Source organism: Lithobates pipiens, unplaced genomic scaffold (assembly GCF_037356315.1).
Source record: "Lithobates pipiens isolate NorthernLeopardFrog02 unplaced genomic scaffold, aLitPip1_a1.2 Scaffold_16, whole genome shotgun sequence".
Classification (NCBI taxonomy): domain Eukaryota; kingdom Metazoa; phylum Chordata; class Amphibia; order Anura; family Ranidae; genus Lithobates; species Lithobates pipiens.
The window spans coordinates 384890856-384912238 of NW_027507748.1; the positions used below are offsets into that span (position 1 = coordinate 384890856).

Below are 21383 nucleotides of genomic sequence, written 5' to 3' on the forward strand. Positions count from 1 at the left end.
AGAATGAGTACCACGCTCACATCAGAGTGCTCCCTTACATCAAAGTCCCAACATTTTCCCTATTCATCACAGACCCCCCTTATATCAGAGTCCCACCTTAAAGCAGAGCCCCCAAGAGTGCCACATAACAGCAGAGCCACCAAGAGTGCCACATAACAGCAGAGCCCCGAAGAGTGCCACATAACAGCAGAGCCCCCAGAGTGCCACATAACAGCAGAGCCCCCAGAGTGCCACATAACAGCAGAGCCCCCCAGAGTGCAACATAACAGCAGAGCCCCCAACAGTGCCACATAACAGCAGAGCCCCCAAGAGTGCCACATAACAGCAGAGCCCCCAAGAGTGCCACATAACAGCAGAGCCCCCAAGAGTGCCACATAACAGCAGAGCCCCCAAGAGTGCCACATAACAGCAGAGCCCCCAAGAGTGCCACATAACAGCAGAGCCCCCAAGGGTGCCACATAACAGCAGAGCCCCCAAGAGTGCCACATAACAGCAGAGCCCCCAAGAGTGTCACATAACAGCAGAGCCCCCAAGAGTGTCACATAACAGCAGAGCCCCCAAGAGTGCCACATAACAGCAGAGCCCCCAGAGTGCCACATAACAGCAGAGCCCCCAGAGTGCCACATAACAGCAGAGCCCCCAGAGTGCCACATAACAGCAGAGCCCCCAGAGTGCCACATAACAGCAGAGCCCCCAAGAGTGCCACATAACAGCAGAACCCGCAACAGTGCCACATAACAGCAGAACCCCCAGAGTGCCACATAACAGCAGAGCCCCCAAGAGTGCCACATAACAGCAGAGCCCCCAACAGTGCCACATAACAGCAGAACCCCCAACAGTGCCACATAACAGCAGAACCCCCAACAGTGCCACATAACAGCAGAACCCCCAACAATGCCACATAACAGCAGAGCCTCCAAGAGTGCCACATAACAGCAGAGCCCCCAGAGTGCCACATAACAGCAGAGCCCCCAAAAGTGCCACATAACAGCAGAGCCCCCAACAGTGACCCATAACAGCAGTGCCCCAAGAGTGCCACATAACAGCAGAGCCCCCAACAGTGCCACATAACAGCAGAGCCTCCAGAGTGTCACATAACAGCAGAGCTCCCCAGAGTGCCGCATAACAGCAGAGCTCCCCAGAGTGCCACATAACCGCAGAGCCCCAAGAGTGCCACATAACAGCAGAGTACCACATAACAGCAGAGCCCCCAGAGTGCTACATAACAGCAGAGCTCCCCAGAGTGCCACATAACAGTAGAGTTTCACAGAGTGCCACATAACAGCAGAGCCCCAAGAGTGCCACATAACAGCAGAGTACCACAAAACAGCAGAACTCCCAGAGTGCCACATAACAGCAGAGCTCCCCAGAGTGCAACATAACAGCAGAACCCCCAGAGTGCCACATAACAGCAGAGCTCCCCAGAATGCCACATAACAGCAGAGCCCCAAGAGTGCCACATAACAGCAGAGCCCTAAGAGTGCCACATAACAGCAGAGACCCCCAGAGTACCACATAACAGCAGAGTGCCACATAACAGCAGAGCCCCCAAGAGTGCCACATAACAGCAGAGACCCCCAGAGTACCACATAACAGCAGAGTGCCACATAACAGCAGAGCCCCCAAGAGTGCCACATAACAGCAGAGACCCTCAGAGTACCACATAACAGCAAAGTGCCACATAACAGCAGAGCCCCCAAGAGTGCCACATAACAGCAGAGTTCCCAGAGTGCAACATAACAGAAAACCTTCCAAGAGTGCAACATAATAGCAGCCCCCCCCCCCCCCCCCCCCAAGTGCTATACACCCACACACAGTATACACACACAATATACATACAGACACACACACATTATACACAGTATACACAGACACACACATTATAAACAGTATATACATACAGAAACACACACAGTATACAGACACAGTATACATACAGACACACACACACACACACACAGTATACATACAGACAAACACACAGTATACATACAGACACACACGCACAGTATATACACACACGCACAGTACAGTATACACAGACACATAGACATACATTGGCACTTTTTAACCAAAAATCAGCCTAATATAACACACTGCTACTGCCTCAATCTCCCAGCATGCTGGTACTTGTACTGCCCCGGCAGCTCACGTACACATTAGGTGATAATACAGGAGAGAGGGAGACTGTGCCTGTGTACTGGTGGGCAGGTAATGAGTAGGGACTCGGTGTACTAGAGATTGGGGGCAGAGGCGTAACTAGAAACCTCAGGGTCCCGATGCAAGAAATCAGGAAGGGCCCCCCCCCCCCCCAAAAAGCATGATTTTGATACTATATTTTTTTCCACGGTACAACAAAGTAAAACATTTCTGTGCAGCCTGTGTTCCGAGTAAAACTTGTGTCATCAGTGCAGTGGTGGTACTGGAGGGGGGTGGCGGTGGTACTGGAGGGGGATGGTGGTCCTGGAGAGGGGTGGTGGTGGTACTGGAGGTGGGTGGTGGTGGTGGTACTTGAGGGGGGCTGGTGGTGGTACTGGAGGTGGGTGGCAGTACTGGAGAGGGGTGGCGATCCTGGGGAGGGGTGGCGGTGGTACTGGAGAGGCATGGTGGTCCCGGAGAGGGATGGCGGTGGTACTGGAGGTGGGTGGCGGTACTGGAGGAGGGTTGCGATGGTACTGGAGAGGCATGGTGGTCCTGGAGAGGGGTGGCGGTGGTACTGGAGGTGGGTGGCATGGTGGTGGTACTGGAGAGGGGGTGGTGGTGGTACTGGAGGAGGGGTGGTGGTGGTACTGGAGGTGGGTGGCATGGTGGTGGTACTGGAGAGGGGGTGACGGTGGTACTGGAGGGGGGTGGCGGTGGTACTGAAGGTGGGTGGCACGGTGGTGGTGGTGGTACTGGTGAGTGGTGGTGGTGGTCCTGGAGGTGGGTGGTGGTGGTACTGAAGGTGGGTGGCACGGTGGTGGTGGTGGTACTGGAGGAGGGGTGGGGTTGGTATTGGACATCGGGGGTTCACAGAGGGCCCCCTTGCTTCAGGATCCCCAGATACCCCCCTTACATCAGGGTCCCCAGAGAGCCCCCCTTACTTTAGGGTCCCTAGACAGTCACCCCCCCTTAAAGAGGTTTCTCTGTACCTTGCTGGACTCCGCTGTGCACCTTGGCCCCCAGAAGATCTCTGTACCCCCTCCCCGCACCTGGGGGGAGGCAACGATCAGCAGCTTTATGATATTGATGGGCAGCGGGATCTTCCTGAGTCTATACACACACTAGAGAGGGGTCAGCACGGCTGTGAGTGGAGAGCGTGTCTCATGTAACAGCAGCACAGAGACACCGGGACTGACGTTTAATTTTCCCTCGTCCTCTCTCGCACAGGACACAAAACACACAGAGGATCTGCTCCCCCTTCGGCCCCCCCTCCCCTCCTCTCCTGTGTTCTCCGCGGGAAATGTGAGCTTGTTAGCTTCGCACCTGAATGCCCGCGGAGAACACAGGAGAGGAGGGGAGGGGGGGCCGAAGGGGGAGCAGATCAGCTGTGTGTTTTGTGTTCCCTGGGAGAGAGGACGAGGAAAAATTAAACGTCAGTCCCGGTGTCTCTGCGTTGCTGTTAAATGAGAGACACGCTCTTCACTCACAGCCCTGTGGATAGCAACCACGCCGGGCCCCTCCACAGTGATGGAATTCCAGGGCCCAGTCGCAACTGCGACTGTTGCGACCCTGATAATTCCGCCACTGATTGGGGGAGAAGTTCAGAACATGTCCTTCCCCCAGAAGCAGTGCACTCTTCCTCACACAGAAAATCGATCTAACAGCCTCAGCAGCCCTGCTGGAGGAAAGACAACCTCCCCCCTCCCCCTCCTGCTCACCAGGGTAAGCAGTGACCAGAATACAGTTAGTTGAAATCAGCCAGCATACCATCAGGCTGCAGCCCCATCCATGCTGCAGGCTGTACACACCTCTTTCTCTCACCTGTCCTCAAGCAGTGACATATCCTGCTCATATGTCAAAGAAGTCACGCTGGATAAGGGGGCATGTACATCGTCTTCCTATTGGCTGAGAAGGTAGTGGAGAGGCAGAGCAGCTATAGCCTCGGGATTTTTACAGCAAAATTATGTCCGTGACATTTCAAGGACAGATGTAAAAAAACACAGATTTTTACAATCTGTTCCTGCTTTTACTGAGGCTGGCAACCGTGATGGGGCCCCATAGTGGCTCCGGGCCCTTGGGCACTGCACAGGGGTCCAAATGGTCAGTCCTCCTCTGATAGCAGCAGATCCCATAACAGCCAATCAGTATCAGCAAAGCTAAATTCAGCTGAGAATGCCTTCAGCAGTTATGTGGACAGTGCAATTGCATATATGTACAGTTGTGTTCATAAGTTTACATACCCTGGCAGAATTTTTTTTCACTCATGGGTAGTGTTTGGCTGAAGCCATTTATTATCAATCAACTGTGTTTACTCTTTAAATCATAATGACAGCAGAAACTACCCAAATGACCCTGATCAAAGGTTTACAAACCCTGGTGATTTTGGCCTGATAACATGCACATACTGTAAGTTGACACAAAGGGATTTGAATGGCTATTAAATGTAACCACCCTAACCTGTGATCTATTTGATTGTAATTAGTGTGTGTGTATAAAAAGTCAGTGAATTTCTGGACTCTTGACAGACCCTTGCATCTTTAATCCAGTGCTGCACTCTCTGGATTCTGAGTCATGGGGAAAGCAAAAGAATTGTCAAAGGATCTGCGGGAAAAGGTAGTTGAAATGTATAAAACAGGAAGGGGATATAAAAAAGATATCCAAGGAATTGAGAATGCCAATCAGCAATGTTCAAAATCTGATCAAGAAGTGGGAAATGAGAGATACTGTTGCAACCAAACCACGGTCAGGTAGACCAACTAAAATTTCAGCCACAACAGCCAAGGAAATTGTTTGGGATGCAAGGAAAAACCCACAAATAACTTGAGGTGAAATACAGGACTCTCTGAAACATGTGGTGTGGCTGTTTCAAGATGCACAATAAGAAAGCACTTGAAGAAAAATGGGCTGCATGATCGAGTCGCCAGAAGAAAGTCATTACTACACAAATGCCACAAAGTATCCCACATACAATATGCTAAACAGCACAGAGACAAGCCTCAAACCTTCTGGCACAAAGTAATTTGGAGTAATGAGACCAACATTTTGCTTTTTGGTCACAACCATAAACACTACATTTGGAGAGGAGCCAACAAGGCCTATAATGAAAGGTACACCATTCCTACTGTGAAACACGGAGGTGGATCGGTGATGTTTTGGGGATGTGTGAGCTACAAAAGCACAGGAAATTTTGTCAAAATTGATGGCAAGAAGAATGCAGTATGTTATCAAAAAATACTGGAGGAACATTTGCATTCATCGGCCAGGAAGCTGCGCATGGGACGTACTTGGACATTCCAACATGACAATGATCCAAAACACAAGGCCAAGTCGACCTGTCGTTGGCTGCAGCAGATTAAATTGAAGGTTCTGGAGTTGGCTTCTCGGTCTCCTGACCTCAATTTCATTGAGTCACTCTGGGGAGATCTCAAACGTGCAGTACATGCAAGACAGCCCAAGAATTTACAGGAATTGCAGGCTTTTTGCCCAGAAGAATGGGTAGCTCTACCATCTGAGAAGATAAAGCGCCTCATCCACAAATACAACAGACTTCAAGCTGTTATTGATGTTAAAGGGGGCAATACACAGTATTTAGAACTGGGGTATGTAAACTTTTGATCAGGGTCATTTGGGTACTTTCTGTTGAAAAGAATAAACACAGTTGATTATAAATGGCTTCAGCCAAACACTAACCATGAGTGAAAGAAAAGTTTTTGTGTTATCATTCATATTATCTGAAAAATGTCCAAGAAATCATAAATTCTGCCAGGGTATGTAAACTTATGAGCACAACTGTATATAGCCCAGTGTTTCTTAACCTTTTTTCAGTCAAGACACCCTTTAAAATGATTCACAATCTCGAGGCACTCCATTCTAAATTGTAAAAAATGTATTGAATAAATTTACATTACGCAGCAATATCCACCTACGTAGGAAGCCCAAAGTCAGAGGTCATTTATTCTTCCAAATACACCTTTGCACACTGGTACAGACTAGTATTGCAATGTTTCTCTCTTTCACTCAGCTAATGTGACCTCATTACTGATGTAAAGGGACAGGGGAGGTTCAAACAAGGATGCTGTGCACATGCCCAACATCCTCCTTATCAACCGATGACACCACGGAATGTTGGAATGCTGGTGGCCAAAGGTTGTAATGGCGCACAATGAAAACCTGTGGCTTTGGGTAACTATAAGGTAGGTTTGATACACTTGCTGACTTGTATACAATTTTTGGGAAATTTTACGGGGTTTTGCCAAGGAACCCCTGAGGAAACCTAAAGGCACTCTTGTGGAAAAAGGCTGATATAGCGAATACTGTTTCACTATTTGATTGTTTATAGTATGCTGCCATCTTGTGGTCATCTGTGTTAATTATATGTACATTTTTGTAATTCCTCCCCTTTTGCATGGTATCATTTCCTCCTCCCTTATTTGTAAATTCCTATAATATACAGTATTCCCACAAGACGGACATTGGGGCTAGTAAAAGAAAATATTAATTTTGAACAGTTTAAACACTGCAGTGCAGACATCTTTCGAATAATATTGTTTGCCTCACATTTCTAAATGCAGAGTTCAGCTGTATAATTAACATTGTCTGCAGTGGTTGTCTCAGGCCAGGCACAGAGGCTACAAAAAGGGACAGGTCAATATTACAACAATCAAGTACAAATAATTCAGTTTAGGGAGATGGAAACATTTTATATGCATATATATTCCTGTCATTTATGCAGTAATGATCTTACCCATAACTCCAAGTTTTGTTAGAAACATCAGCGATATTCCAACTGGAATCCCAATGAGGTAATACCCAAAAACATTTGTAAAAGCACCAATTTTTTGTCTTCCTGTTCCTCTTAATATTCCACTGCAGGCTGTCTACAAGAGAATATTGAATGTTAAATATCCTATATATTTATCCTATATATTTATCTTTCATAGGACCACGATGAAAATGTATGAACTGCAAAACCTGTTCAGCAACCTATAAATAAACAAATATTTTCTTGCACAGATTATCAAGTAAAAGATCAAAAATCTTTTCTTTCTCATCCATTGAGGGATTCATGAATTCAGAAATAGTTCGGTTATACCACTGTCTATAATGCTGCTTACACACGATCGGACTTTGAAGCGGAGGTCCGCCGGACTTTCCGAATGAGCATACCTGCTCACACACGACCGGACTAGGTGCGGCAGACAAACCGCCGGACTATGGTGGGAGTCCTCTGAAATTTTCAAATGAACGGACTTGCCCACACACGGAGGAAAGTCCGTTCATTTTGAACGTGGCCTCAGGTAGATGGGACCAGCGAAGGAAGTCAATGTCACCGCCTTCGGCTGCAAGATTGACAACTAGCTGGCCCCGTCACCTGGTATGGATTTAAAGGGGAAGCCCTACGCCGAAAACAACTCTGTTGGGTGAGTCAGGCCCCCCCCCCCCCCCATGTCCACCTAAACCTAAATGCAGACGCAACAATTTTTAGCTGTTTTTGTTGGAGCACTCTGCCTGCAGAGACCCTAAATAAGTTTTGCACCATCCCCTGTAGCATCTGAGCCCAAAAATGTAAGCCTGTGGCCCCTGTCAGATTCAGTCTCAACAGTCCATCTCTATAGAGCTGTTTTGGAAAAGCTACAGTCTGCCACTGACTTTGATTTACAGGAGGTTGATCCAAACCTTATTGATGCAGTGGATATTGCCCTGCATCTGGGTTACTGTTCCAGGCCCTGAGTATTTAGAAAACAGACCTTAAAAATCGAGGAACTCCTCTCAAGTATCAGGGGGAAAGATGATGAGTCTCCACTAGCTCAGCATTTCATGCAGTACTATTAGGGTCAATTAAAAGGATTAAAAGTAAAAGGATTTTTTGCCCTGAAACTATCAAGCAGAAGGAGCGACTGCGACACTGTACTTCTCCAGCCTGCAAAATAATGTTTTTTCTGCCTTGGGACACTGGTGCTCAGGGGCTTGAACACTGAAATGAACCTGCAGGTGTTCCTGAAATCCTGAATATCAAAACAAGTACAACCTTGTTTTTTATCCCCACACAAAGAACACTAAGCTATCGGGGGGAGATTTATACCTATATACAGTATGTCTGAGCTGTATCGCCTCACCACCTATTCTAATGCATATCAATCAAAATTTGTGCATGAAACATTTTGGACAATTTAATGTATCTGTGTGCATATTAATATTTTTTTGGAGGGAAACCATGTAATCTGGTTGTGTTGGTCCACTGTGTTTTATCAAGTTCAAAGTCAGTGAAGCCCTCTACCAGGAAATTCTAGAGCACTTCATGCTTCCCTCTGCAGACCAGCTTTATGGAGATGCTCATTTCATTTTCCAGCAGGACTACTCTCACTGCCAAAAGTACCAATACCTGCTTTAATGATCATAGTATCACTCTGCTTGATTGGCCAGCAAACTCATCTGATATAAACCCTAAAGTGAAAATGTGGGGTATTGTCAAGAGGAAGATGAGAGACACCAGACGCAACAATGCAGACGAGCTGAAGGCTGCTATGAAAGCAACCTGGGCTTCCAAAACACCTCAGCAGACTGATCGCCTCCATGCCACACCACATTGATGCAGTAATTCATGCAAAAGGAGCCCCGACCAAGTATTGAGTGCATACCGTACTGTACATGAACATACTTTTCAGTAAGTCATCTTTTCTGTATTCAAAATCCTTTTTTTTAATTGATCTTATGTAATATTCTAATTTTCGGAGATACTGAATTTTGGGGTTTCACTAGCTATAAGCCATAATCATCAAAAAAAAAAAAAAAAAAAGAAATGCTTGAATAATAACACTCTGTGTGTAACACATCCATATAGAATATGAGTTTCACATTTGAATTGAATTACAGAAATAAATTAACTTTTTTCGATAATATTCTCATTTTTGGAGATGCATCTGTAAATCAATGAAAGCTGACCATTGTAAACACCCCTGTCATTGTTAAATGGTTTGTCACAACCTCCTAACTGCTACTTTGTCTATACAGGTTGGTCAATTAAAGTAGATTGAAAAATAACATATTTACTGGCTGGATCACCAAGCGAAAATAAAGGAAAAAAAGCCTAAAAAAACCCCAAACCTAATGCTGCCACTACATCTAAGAATTGGTGAACTGCAATCTAATAGATTTTTGTTTTTGGGTTTAATACCACTTTAATTGCACAGTAACTAATATTCTTAGGCCATGGATTACATGCCGCTACTTTTGAGTGTTCAGACACTGGCAAAATATTTCGGGAAACGCCCTAGTGTATACACCGGCCAGCTTATTGGGTACACCTTGCTAGTAGCGGGTTGGACCCCCTTTTGCCTTCAGAACTGTTTCATGCTTCGTGGCATAGATTCAATAGGGTGTTGGAAACATTCTTCAGAAATTTTGGTCCATATTGACATGATAGCATCACGCAGTTGCTGCCGATTTCAGAACATCCCAAAGGTGCTCTATTGGATTTAGATCTGTTGACGGTGGAGGCCATTGGAGTACAGTGAACTCATTGCCATTTACAAGAAACCAGTGGTGAGATGATTTGAGCTGTGTGACATGGTGCATTATCCTGCTGGAAGTAGCCATCAGAAGATGGGTACACTGTAGTCATAAAGGGATGGACATGGTCAGCAACAATACTCAGGTAGGCCATGGCCTTTAGACAATGCTCAATTGGGGCCCAAAGTGTGCCAAGAAAATATCTCCCACACCATTACACCACCACCACCACCATCCTGAACTGTTGATACAAGGCAGGATGGATCCATGCTTTCATGTTGCTTACACCAAATTCTGACCCTACCATCAGAATGTCACAGCTAAAATCGAGACTTATCACACCAGGCAACATTTTTCCAATTTTCTATTGTCAATTTTTGGGAGCCTGTGCCAAATTCTATTTGACAATAGAAATTTTTCCAATTTTCTATTGTCAATTTTGGGGAGCATGTGTGAATTGTAAACTCAGTATCCTGTTCTTAACTAACAAAGAAATTGCAAAGAAACTGCAGGAAACAATATCCTGCATGCTTCTAGATTTCACACCCAGACCCTAATCAGGTCTATACCATATAGCCAATACTTAAGGGTAAGACGTAACTGTATGGACGATGTTATTTTCAAAACAGAGGCAGATAAATTGAGACACAGTCTTCTCCTCTGGGGATATTCGAACACGTCTCTCAAAAAGGCATTTCGTTGGGCCACTACTCGAACTAGACAGGATATCTTATACTCCCAACGACCTTCTAGTCAGGACAACCCCCTTAGAATCATAACAAAATATTGTAATCAACATATTGATATTCGCAAGATTGTCTTAAAATACTGGCATACCCTCAAAATGGACCCTCAACTTGGTCGTTTAATCCCAGATGTCCCCCTTTTTACCTTTAGGAGGGCAACATCTGTTGCTTCCAGATTAGTCAAGAGTGAATATAGGGAAAAGGAAGCGAGTGATCATGATAAATATAAGGGCACCTTCATGTGTGGTGCATGTGGGTACTGTTGATACATGAACACCAGTAAAAATCCCACTTTGCCAAATGGTCACATTTTTAAAGCTCGCCATTTTGCGAATTGCCAGACATTTGGGGTGGTGTATCTCCTCCAATGTGATTGTGTTTGTTTCTATATTGGGAAAACCAAGCTCTCCTTTTGGAAGAGAGCCTATCGCCACATTCGTAGTATGCAGGTCTGTAATCCTGATCTGCAATTGGGGAGACAAAACCCCCTAGTCCATCAGGGCATTTTCCCTAGGGTTAAATTCTTGATTTTGGACCGTATCCACCCCAGTCTGAGGGGAGAGGACTGGAACAAAAATCTCCTCCAGCTCGAACTTAGGTGGATATATACTTTGAGGGCCACCTGCCCCCCTGGCCTTAATGAGGCCATTTGCTTTAGACCATTTTTGGAGGGATTCAGTTCGGGAGGAATGGAGAAATAACCGGAATCTGTGGTGTGAGCACATTTGTTCCCTTGACCCAGTGATATATGAGCAATCTTTATTGTTGCCCCATTGGATCTTTCTTATGTATACTGAGTTTCCTTATCTCTTACACTATATCCATATCAGAAGGCAATTATTTATTTATTCTGCTTCATTTCATTTATCCTGGTTTGTTTTTGCTTTGTTTGGTTTGCTATTTCTCTGCCCTTTGTGGTGGAGACACTGACGCGGGGTTCCTCTTTATTCCTTCCTCCAGAGACTATATACATTGTTTGTATTGAATTGCAGTCTTGTTTTTTTTTTTATATAGTTATTTATTTCCCTACGCGGAGAGATAGTCCCCGTCTGGGGTATACAGTGAGGAGGGATCTTTCACCATTACCATCTGGTGCTCTTTGTTTTCCCCCCATTGACTCTCCGCGCTGGTGGGATGACGTTGGCGCGCATGCGGCGTTCAAGCGGACTGGCCTTTTGATCTTTCGCTGCACGCGCATGTGCACTGTGCATGCGGTGCCTGCGCAGTGTGGAGGTGGGGCACGGCGTCATCTCAGGGGGCCCGCCTTGGGAGGAGTGTTCAGGGACAGCTGGAGACACGGCTGATCAGCATTTGTGACCGATCATCTGTGACTGGTTCACTACTTAAGTGCTGCTTCAGTGCAGATCTGACAGGGCTGGGAGATGGACGTTGATCTGGGTTTACCTGGGTGATCACAATTTGAATCCTTTCTGTGCAGGTATTTTTGCTGGCTTTTTGGGTGCTTATATCATTGTCCCTAGGGATGGATGGATTAGTGTGGATATGTCGTGTTGTATGCATATTCATCCGGCCATATAATTTGCTTGATTGCATTTCCCCTATGGGATTTAAAATATATAATATATATTTATATATTATACATACTGATTTTTTTCGCTTTTGTTTTTTACCTGCCAGTGGCACAATTTTGTGGGACCCCGGGGCCTTTGATGCGTCCCTCTCCTGTGTATTTGTGGCCTGTTAGCGACATCACTTTTGACTAAAGGTGAGGCTGCATTTACATTATGATATGCATTCCTCTGTATACAATATTAAATTAATATGTATTAGTGTTGTCCTTTTTGTTTGCTTCCCCTGCAGACTCTCCAGCGTTCTCTGGCCCCAGTGCACATGTAGATCCCCTGTCGGTCCAATTTTTTTTGACTGCAGTGTGCCAGACAGGATAGATGAAATAGCGGGGGACTACAACATTTTCCCCTTCCGTTTTACAAATTACTTTTTCTTCTTGCTGATGCACTATTCATATACTCTTCAAATAATATCTGGATGGATGGAATTCGCGTCATGATGCCTCTTCTGCATTTATTTTACAATTGTTTTGGATGCAAAAATGTACCTATCTAGTGATTAGGATGTAAGTATGTGTATTATATTAGCGAATGGTATTATAACAATCTTGGTTGCGATTTTTCTGGTTGATTTTTTTGTTTAAATCTTCTAGATATGGTGTTACCTTAATAAAAAAACCCTGATGAAGGAGAATAGAATTCATCTCTGAAATGTCTAGGGTTTGGGTTGCTCCACTACACCTATCCATGATTTTTTGTATATTGCTATGCATCCTTGATTATTTATATGATTTTTGATATTGTAACTCTGTAATCTTTTGTATAATAAATCTTTTTATACTTTTCTATACATGTGAATATGGTAGTACCTATAAAGTCCCAATCCCAGGGGGTTCTCTCTTTTTTTCTATCTTTTTGGGGATGTGGTACACCTTCATAGCAGATATATTTCAGATAGCCTTGTTTCATTAGCTGACAGGAGTGGCACCCGGGGTGGTCTTCTGCTGCTGTTGCCCATCTACTTTAACTGCTTGCCAACCGCCGGCATTATATGACGCCCTCGCCTTTTCGGCCCGCCAGGGCATGCGCGCGCTCCCCCGCCATGTCACTGGGGACTCTATGCGCATGCCCAGCAGTCGCTATGTCTGCCGGGCATCCGCGATTGCCTGGCAACAGAGCAGGACCATGGACCTGCATATGTAAACACACAGATCCACGGTCCTGTCTCCATTTGTGGGGACAAAGTGATAATAATTTCATCTGGGTACAGTGTTGTCTGCTTAGATTCCGAACTAAGTGGGCAAGGGGACATCTTAGTGGTAACAGATCACTTCACCCATTATGCCCAGGTATTTCCCACTAGAGATCAGCAAGCAACCACAGTGGCAAAGACTCTTGTTGAAAAGTTTTTCGTTCATTATGGCTTACCTCGAAGGATACATTCGGATCAAGGGAGAGACTTTGAGAGCAGGTTGATTAAAAGACTGCTGGATTTACTAGGCATACAGAAGTCCAGGACTACTCCTTATCACCCACAAGGGGACCCTCAGCCAGAAAGGTTCAACATGACCCTCCTGAATATGTTGGGAACATTAACTGCAGAGCAAAAACCCCACTGGAGTAGACACATCACGGCACTGGTCCATGCTTCCAATAGCACCACTGGGTATTCACCCTACCGATTAATGTTTGGCTGTGAAGCCCAATTACCAGTGGATCTGGCTTTTGGGACCTCCTTGGACCACACATCAGAGACCTCCCATAAAGGATATGTGGATAGGCTGAGGAGGAATTTGAAAATTGCTTATGAGCAGGCCCGAGCCACATCAAGCTCCAGGGATAACCGGAACAAGAGGAACTTTGACCTGTGAGTGAGAGTCGAAGATCTTCAACCAGGTGACCGGGTTTTGCAAAGAAATCTAGGCATCTCAGGAAAACATAAACTGGCTGATCACTGGAGGTCGCAGCCTTATGTTGTGTGTAGGAAACTTCCAGGGCTCCCAGTGTATGAAATTAAGCCAGAAGGAAACACTGGGCCAGTGAAGACTTGGCACAGAAATCACCTCTTGCCACTCACTGAGGCAGTTAGGATAAGTACAGAGGGGGAACCCCCATCCTCATCCACCGATGTGATTAGGCCAACAACCAGATCTCAACCTGTGCCTTCAGCAGAAGATGAGGAGGTGGAGATGAGTTGGTTATGGCCTACAGAAACTTCTGAAGCAGATGCTGATGGTTTTTCAGAGGTGGAAGAAGACAATGATGGGACCCTCAGAGCAGAGGCCCCAGAATTTGTACCAGCAACTTGTCTTACGGAAGAACTCAGTACTCTAGACTACTCCCCACCTGCAGACACTGAGAAGAGGGTTGAAGGTACTTGCCAAAAGAAATGGATACCCCGAAAGTGTCAAGAGCAAAGAGAGACATTCGCTCACCTCGCTGACTGACCTATGATACATTGGACGACTGCTCTGAAGCCTCTCAGTTTGACAGCAAAAGAAACTCTGAACTGCCTGGTCTCTCTACTACCGATTCAGTAGGGGACCCCACCTCACCCCTTGGCACATCTGTACCAGATATGGTAGTATTAGCTGTGAGTGCACAGGATAGCTCCTCACCATATGACAACTGGTGGGAAGCTCCTCTGTCAATATTGTATGACAGTATAGATGCTAAGATACAGGATAGAGCCAGCAATTTGGGCCTCTTTGGGGACCAAAGGGTTTAAGCAGGGGGAGTGTGTAGCGCTGACATCCTTGCATATTGATGTGATTATGCATGCTTTAATGTAAGGTATATGGACATTACTGTGGTTTTGTACCAGAGCCATCTAGTGACCAAATATGGGTAATGCACCTGTTTATTAGTACCTCAGAACAATCTAAAGACTTGTACAGGAAGTGACTGTTTTGTTTGGATTCTGAAGGTTGACCTTGTTACCCAGGAGTCCATGTGACCTACTCATGAACACGCTGGGTAGGAAATAAAAGGGACCCGAGCGGCCATTTTAGGTCTCTTGGGACCACGCTGCCTGCCTGTGCGGATCTGTGGAAAGGTTTCCTGAGAGACAGCAGCTGATAGCTATCGTGGAGCGTGAGCCTGTTTGTTATTTGAAGTGACCTGAAGGAGTCTGAAAGACGGTAGCCGGATTGAGAAGGTCCAAAGACACTCAGCGGAGAATCGGAGAACCAGATCGATTCAGCGGAGCGATACAGAGCATCTGGCCTAGCTGATAGAAAGGCAAGCTACAGCCACCGGACCAAAGTGATCACGCGGAACCCTGATCCAGTTGGTGAGCAGGTTGCGGCCCACCGTTTGTTAACTTTGCACGCAGTTAGACTCACAAACAGGCCTCGCTGGAATCTGCAGTTCCACGGAGGTGTAGCAGAGCAACTGACACTGAGCAGGCTTGAGGCCTACCTACTTTGGCACCTCAGCATTTGTTAATAAGTTACTGGAGTTACACCAGGAGCATTTCAGCTTAATCCTCCATGAACTTTGGATTACAAATACAAAGGAGTGACTTTAGCTAGCGAAGAAAAGAAAACCCTGAAATAAAGTACTTTAAGTGAGGCCCCACATATAGCCTTTAAAGCAGGGGAGCTCCCAGGTTTATATAAATACATACATACATACTTTATATTGTATTATATTGAAATATATTGTGCTGTCGTCCTATGTTGGGATGACAGCACAATTACTGTAACCACCTGTTTAAATATTTTATAGTAAACAATATTTCTGATTAAGTATCCAGTTGTGTGGCGTATTTTTTCTTCTTCACCAGGTGGAGCCAGTGGATCCTGAGGGTATATACAGATACTTTGCATTGCTTTATATTGTACTGTATTACATTGCACCACAGCTGTGCCAAGGGGATTGAGTCAAGTTAGTGGGGCTTCTAGGTAAAGTACAGGCCCAATTCAAACCAGCAGCTCCTTGGGGGTCAGTGCTGCATACAATTGAACTTAATAATGAAATACGGTACTTACATTTGTTCCCTCACACAGGTGCAGTGGAGCAAATAGGAGCACGATTTTTGAAAGCAAAGCAATAATATCTCTGAATATAAAGAAAAAAAAATGAATCACATAAGAATACTGTATATGATAAAATACTTACTATGACAGTATAATGTAAAATAATATTTAATATAGGATAAGTAGAAAAGAAAAGTAGCCATTTAATCTACTAATAGCCCCCATGTATATGGATTTTATTTACCCAGAAAAGCTGCATGTTTACCAGACTTTTCTGTAGTGGTTGAAAAATGAAAAATTTGATTGAAAAATTAAAAATTTTCTTCCTTTAGCGTTAGCAAATGATAACTGGGAATTCTTCCATAAACTTGAACTTATTATTAAGTAAATATGTACTGATATCTATGTACTAATTCTGTCATTCTTTATTTTCAATTTTGGTCTTGTAAAGAGGTGACAGGACCTTTTTGCAAGCTGGCATGGCAGTAAGGCCTGTGAGGTCTTGCCAATTTGCCAATAATGCAAGAAAATCGCGTTGCCTAGGGTGACTCCAAGAGGATTGAGTGAGGTTCCTGTTCTATAAAGTTCTGCCCACCAGAAAGACCTGTCAAGTGACTGGAATGGATACAGTATTGTCAGATTTTCTTTCCTGAAGGGTATCCCCATTTGAATGGCAAGTTGCTAAGTGCCAGTGCCCTTGCCTAGAGAACCTATGAGCCAAGTAACATGAGGGGCTTTCTAACATCTGGACTTCACTCACCATTATTTTCTGAAGTACCGTCCGCTTATATGCAAGATACTGAGTGTCAAGGATTTTCCAACCTAGCCCTGATGATGCATCCCAGTGAAAGCCTTATTTGGCCAGTCCTCCCCTTCACTCCCATTATTGCACATGTTCTAATTCCCTATCATTAGCAGAAGCCTCCTTTCCTGGTTCAAGGTGCTGATAATGCTGGAAACCAAAGAAATTGTATCTGACCTCTAAAGTCCTTAGCAAAATATACTGGTCCTCTAAAAGAAGAAATTGTTTTATCTCCATATTACTCACCTATCGGTTGTAAACACATAACCTATGACATTTCTCAGTGCAAGTGCAGTACTGCTGATCAACAAGCAACTAAATGCTGAAAAACAGGAAGTACAAATTAGTCTGAAAAATAGTTTAATGTTTGAAATGTCTAGTGTATGCTCACTAACACATCAAACAACAGTAACTTAAACAAAAGTGGTGTTCCAATAATTTAATTGAATAATTGAAAACAAAGGATACATAAATACACAAGTAATGTTTTTCAAACACACGATCGAATTGTCCGGCGGAATTGGTCCGGCAAACAATCCAGCAAACAATCCGGCAAACAATCCAGATTTTATAAAGAACAGACTTGGCCACACACGGACGCTCCGAAAGTCCGGCGATTTCTAACGTGATGACGTAGAGCACATACGACGCGACTAGAAAAATGAAGTTCAATAGCCAGTAGCCAATAGCTTCCTTCTCGTACTGGCTTCAGAGCATGCGTCATTTTTAGTCTGCCGGACTAGCACACTGACAAATGGATTGTCCGCTCAAAGCCAAGTCCGGCGGACAAATTTTGAGTCAAAACTACTTTCTAAGTCCGCCGGACTTTACGATTAAAAAGCCTGCTGAAGCTCACACACGCATCGGATTGTCCGGCGTACTGTGGTCCGGGCGGACCGAGTCCGCCGGACAATTCGATCGCGCGTACGCGGCATAAGACACCTAACACTGAAGTAGGTGTTCCTGTTGAAAGATCCCCTTTATATCCGGTTCCTGTGACAAGATTTTGAATTTCCTATAAATTCCTGACCCAGTAGAAATGGTTGCCAGTGAAAAAAATACTTATCTCCTTGCATAGACCCAAAGACGAAGCAGGAATGGCACTACTTGATATGTATCTATACTAATTGTCAACTAGGACACCTAAGTACATGAAGTTCATTTATGGTTCGTCACTCTGCAGAAGCAAATCTGGTAATAAAAGTTAACCAACTAGTAATTTGCTTAGAGGCATGTTCACCACATTTACCTAGGTTACACATGCCTATTTTGAATCTGGCTAGCTCAGCTTTAAAAATGGTCCTCTTACTCTGACCTCCCATGAGAATTTGTTTTTAGGGACAATTCGCATTGTCAACAATTTAAAGCGGTACTAAACGGCAAAACAAAAATGAATATATTGCAGCTTACCAATCTTTAATGTGGCGGCTGCATTCATTTTCTTTTTAGACTTTTTTCCTTATTTTCACCTGCTGATCCAGTCAGTAACATGCTTCCTGTCTTAGGGTGTCTGCATTCTTGATGAAGTAGTAAAGTAGACACCTTTGTACAGCAGCATTGTCAGTCTGGGGACTTAACTGGACTCCAAGAGACTTAACTGGACTCCACTAACAGTTTGAAACTGTACTCTTCCTAACACTTTATAAGCAGTTATAGCAAACTCTGGGAAAACAACCATTTTAGTTTTATTTTCATAATTTTTTATTTATTTATTTTTTAATGTTAAGGGCTATATTTTTTTTTTTTAAATGGCCACATCCGCTTTGTATTTTAACGATAATTTGTTTTATTTATTTTTGTATTTGCATCCTTTGAATGTAGGTAGCTGACTGATTTGCGTGATTGTTGCCATTTAGAGGTTTTGTATATATTTTACCTCTGGTTTAGTTAGCATGGTTACTAGTACATTGTGTATAGTATATTATTAAGAGTGTCACCCAGCTTGTTACCTTGAGGAAGTCACGTGTGCAAGGGGTGTAACACATAGGGCAGACCCGGGCAATGTCACTTCTGGTCGGGAGCGAAAAAAACTCAATTGCGTGATTTTAATGTTGGTAACAAGTCTGTGACTCATATTCAATATGTGAGTGTGCTACATTGTGGTTATCCTAGGCCTCCTCTCCTCTATGAGCATAAATAGATGAACAGAAGGATGCCTATGATATAAAGGGGACCAGTTGGTGATTTAAATGTAACCTGGCTATCATCAGTATCTACTGGATTGGAGATATCACCAAATGATTGCATAAAGCATTTTCTGACCTGTATGTGTATATATATCCACTAGTCAGGTGAGCAAGTATTCTTACTGGAAGTATAGTACTTTCTCAGGGGAGCACAGAGTAACCAAGATAGCAACGATAACAAATTTGTGGCAGTGTTAAATTGTAAGCCCTGTTAACTTGTTGCACATTTTCACTGTCAAGTGGTACACTTCCAGAGCACTTGAAACAAGTTCTAGTTGACACTTTTCCAATTTGTAGCAAACTTGCGTAGCAAGAGCAAAGTTGCAGTGGTAAGTCTACATCAAAAGCTCTGCAAGTCTACAGCATGAAAATTCAGCCACAGTGCCCCTGTGGTGGAATGACTATTGCACAACATATCTGAACATGAACTTGTAGCAGACTTGTAGAATGTTTGCAAAGAAAGTTGATCTGGAGTCATGAGATGTGGACTTGCTGCAATTGTGCAACAAACTTGTGAAGCCTGGAAAGTCTAGCAATAGCTTAGCAAGTCATTTTCAAACTTGCAGCACAATTGATTGCTATCTGGGTATACAGTTGTGCTCATAAGTTTACATACCCTGGCAGAATTTATGATTTCTTGGCCATTTTTCAGAGAATATGAATGATAACACAAAAACTTTTCTTTCACTCATGGTTTATGTTTGGCTGAAACCATTTATTATCAATCAGTTGTGTTTATACTTTAAATCATAATGACAACAGAAACTAGCCAAATGACCCTGATCAAAAATTTACATACCTCAGTTCTTAATACCGTGTATTTCCCCTTTTTACATCAATAGCAGCTTGAAGTCTTTTGTGGTATTTGTGGATGAGGCTCTTTATTTTCTCAGATGGTAAATCTGCCCATTCCTCTTGGCAAAAAGCCCCCAGTACCTGTAAATTCTTGGGCTGCCTTGCATGAACTGCACGTTTGAGATTTCCCCAAAGTTGCTCAATGATATTGAGGTCAGGAGACTGAGATGGCTACTCCAGAACCTTCCCTTTATTCTGCTGTAGCCAATGACAGGTCGACTTGGCCTTTTGTTTTGGATCATTGTCATGTTGGAATGTCCACGTATGTCCTATGCGCAGCTTCCTGGCTGATAAATGCAAATGTTCCTCCAGAATTTTTTGATAACATACTGCATTCATCTTGCCATCAATTTTGACCAAATTTCCTGTGCCTTTGTGCCACATCCTGTGCATCCTGTGCCACATCCCAAAACATCAGCAATGCCCTTGGATGTTTTACAGTAGGAATGGTGTACCTTTCATCATAGGCCTTGTTGACTCCTCTCCAAATATAGCATTTATGGTTGTGGCCAAAAAGCTCAATTTTGGTCTCATCACTCCAAATGACTTTGTGCCAGAAGATTTGAGGCCTGTCTCTGTGTTGTTTGGCGTATTGTAAGTGGGATACTTTGTGGCATTTGTGTAGTAATGGCTTTCTTCTGGGGACTCGACTATGCAGCCCATCTTTCTCCAAGTACCTCCTTATTGTGCATCTTGAAACAGCAACACCACATGTTTTCGGAGGGCCCTGTATTCAACCTGAAGTTATTTGTGGGTTTTTCTTTGCATCCCAAACAATTTTCCTGCCAGTTGCGGCTGAAATTGTAGTTGGTCTACCTGACTGTGGTTTGGTTTCAACAGAACCTCTAATTTTCCACTTCTTGATTAGATTTTGAACACTGCTGATTGGCATTCTCAATTCCTTGGATATCTTTTTATATCCCTTTCCTGTTTTATACAGTTCAACAACCTTTTCCTGCAGATCCTTTGAAAATTCTTTCGCTTTCTCCATAACTCAGAATCCAGAAATGTCAGTGCAGCACTGGATGTAAGTTGCAAGGGTCGGTCAGGAGTCCAGAAACTCATTGACCTTTTACGCACACACATACTTATTACAAGCAAACAGATCCCAGATGAGGATTGTTACCTTTAATAGCCATTCAAACCCCTTTGTGTCAATTTGTGTGAATGCTATCAGGCCAAAATCACCAGGACATGTAAACTTTTCATCAGGGTCATTTGGGTAGTTTCTGCTGCCATTATTAAAAAGAGTAAACCCAGTTGATTGATAATAAATGGCTCCGGCCAAACACTAACCATGAGTCAAAGAAATGTTTTTGTGTTATCATTCATATTCTCTAAAAAATGGCCAAGAAATTATAAATTCCACCAGGGTATGTAAACTTATGAGCACAGCTTTATATGTTATGTCTCCTTTTATATTGGGGTATACTATGTGTTCTTTTGTACAACAATGAAAAAAGATTGAACAGATAAAATGCTGGTGTACCGGGCAGATAGGTTGTGCTCTTTGTCCCCATTTCCAGCTCAACTCTAATGCTGCGCACACACAATTAGATTTTCCAACAACAAATGTTGAATGTGAGCCTGTTGGCGGAAAGTCCGACCATGTGTATGCTCCATCGAACATGTCG

At 44.0% G+C, this 21383-nt stretch overlaps 1 protein-coding gene across 1 annotated transcript in view; it reads right to left on the reverse strand.

The window, feature by feature from the left end:
- LOC143983030 (multidrug and toxin extrusion protein 2-like) overlaps positions 1 to 21383 on the reverse strand; it is a 197111-nt gene that overhangs the window by 8804 nt on the left and 166924 nt on the right. The window contains exons 12-14 of the mRNA XM_077482257.1: positions 16955 to 17030; positions 15919 to 15988; positions 6887 to 7019 (exon numbers count right to left, since the gene is read on the reverse strand). Coding sequence (XP_077338383.1) covers positions 6887 to 7019; positions 15919 to 15988; positions 16955 to 17030 — 279 coding nt within the window. The remainder of the gene's footprint in view (positions 1 to 6886; positions 7020 to 15918; positions 15989 to 16954; positions 17031 to 21383) is intronic.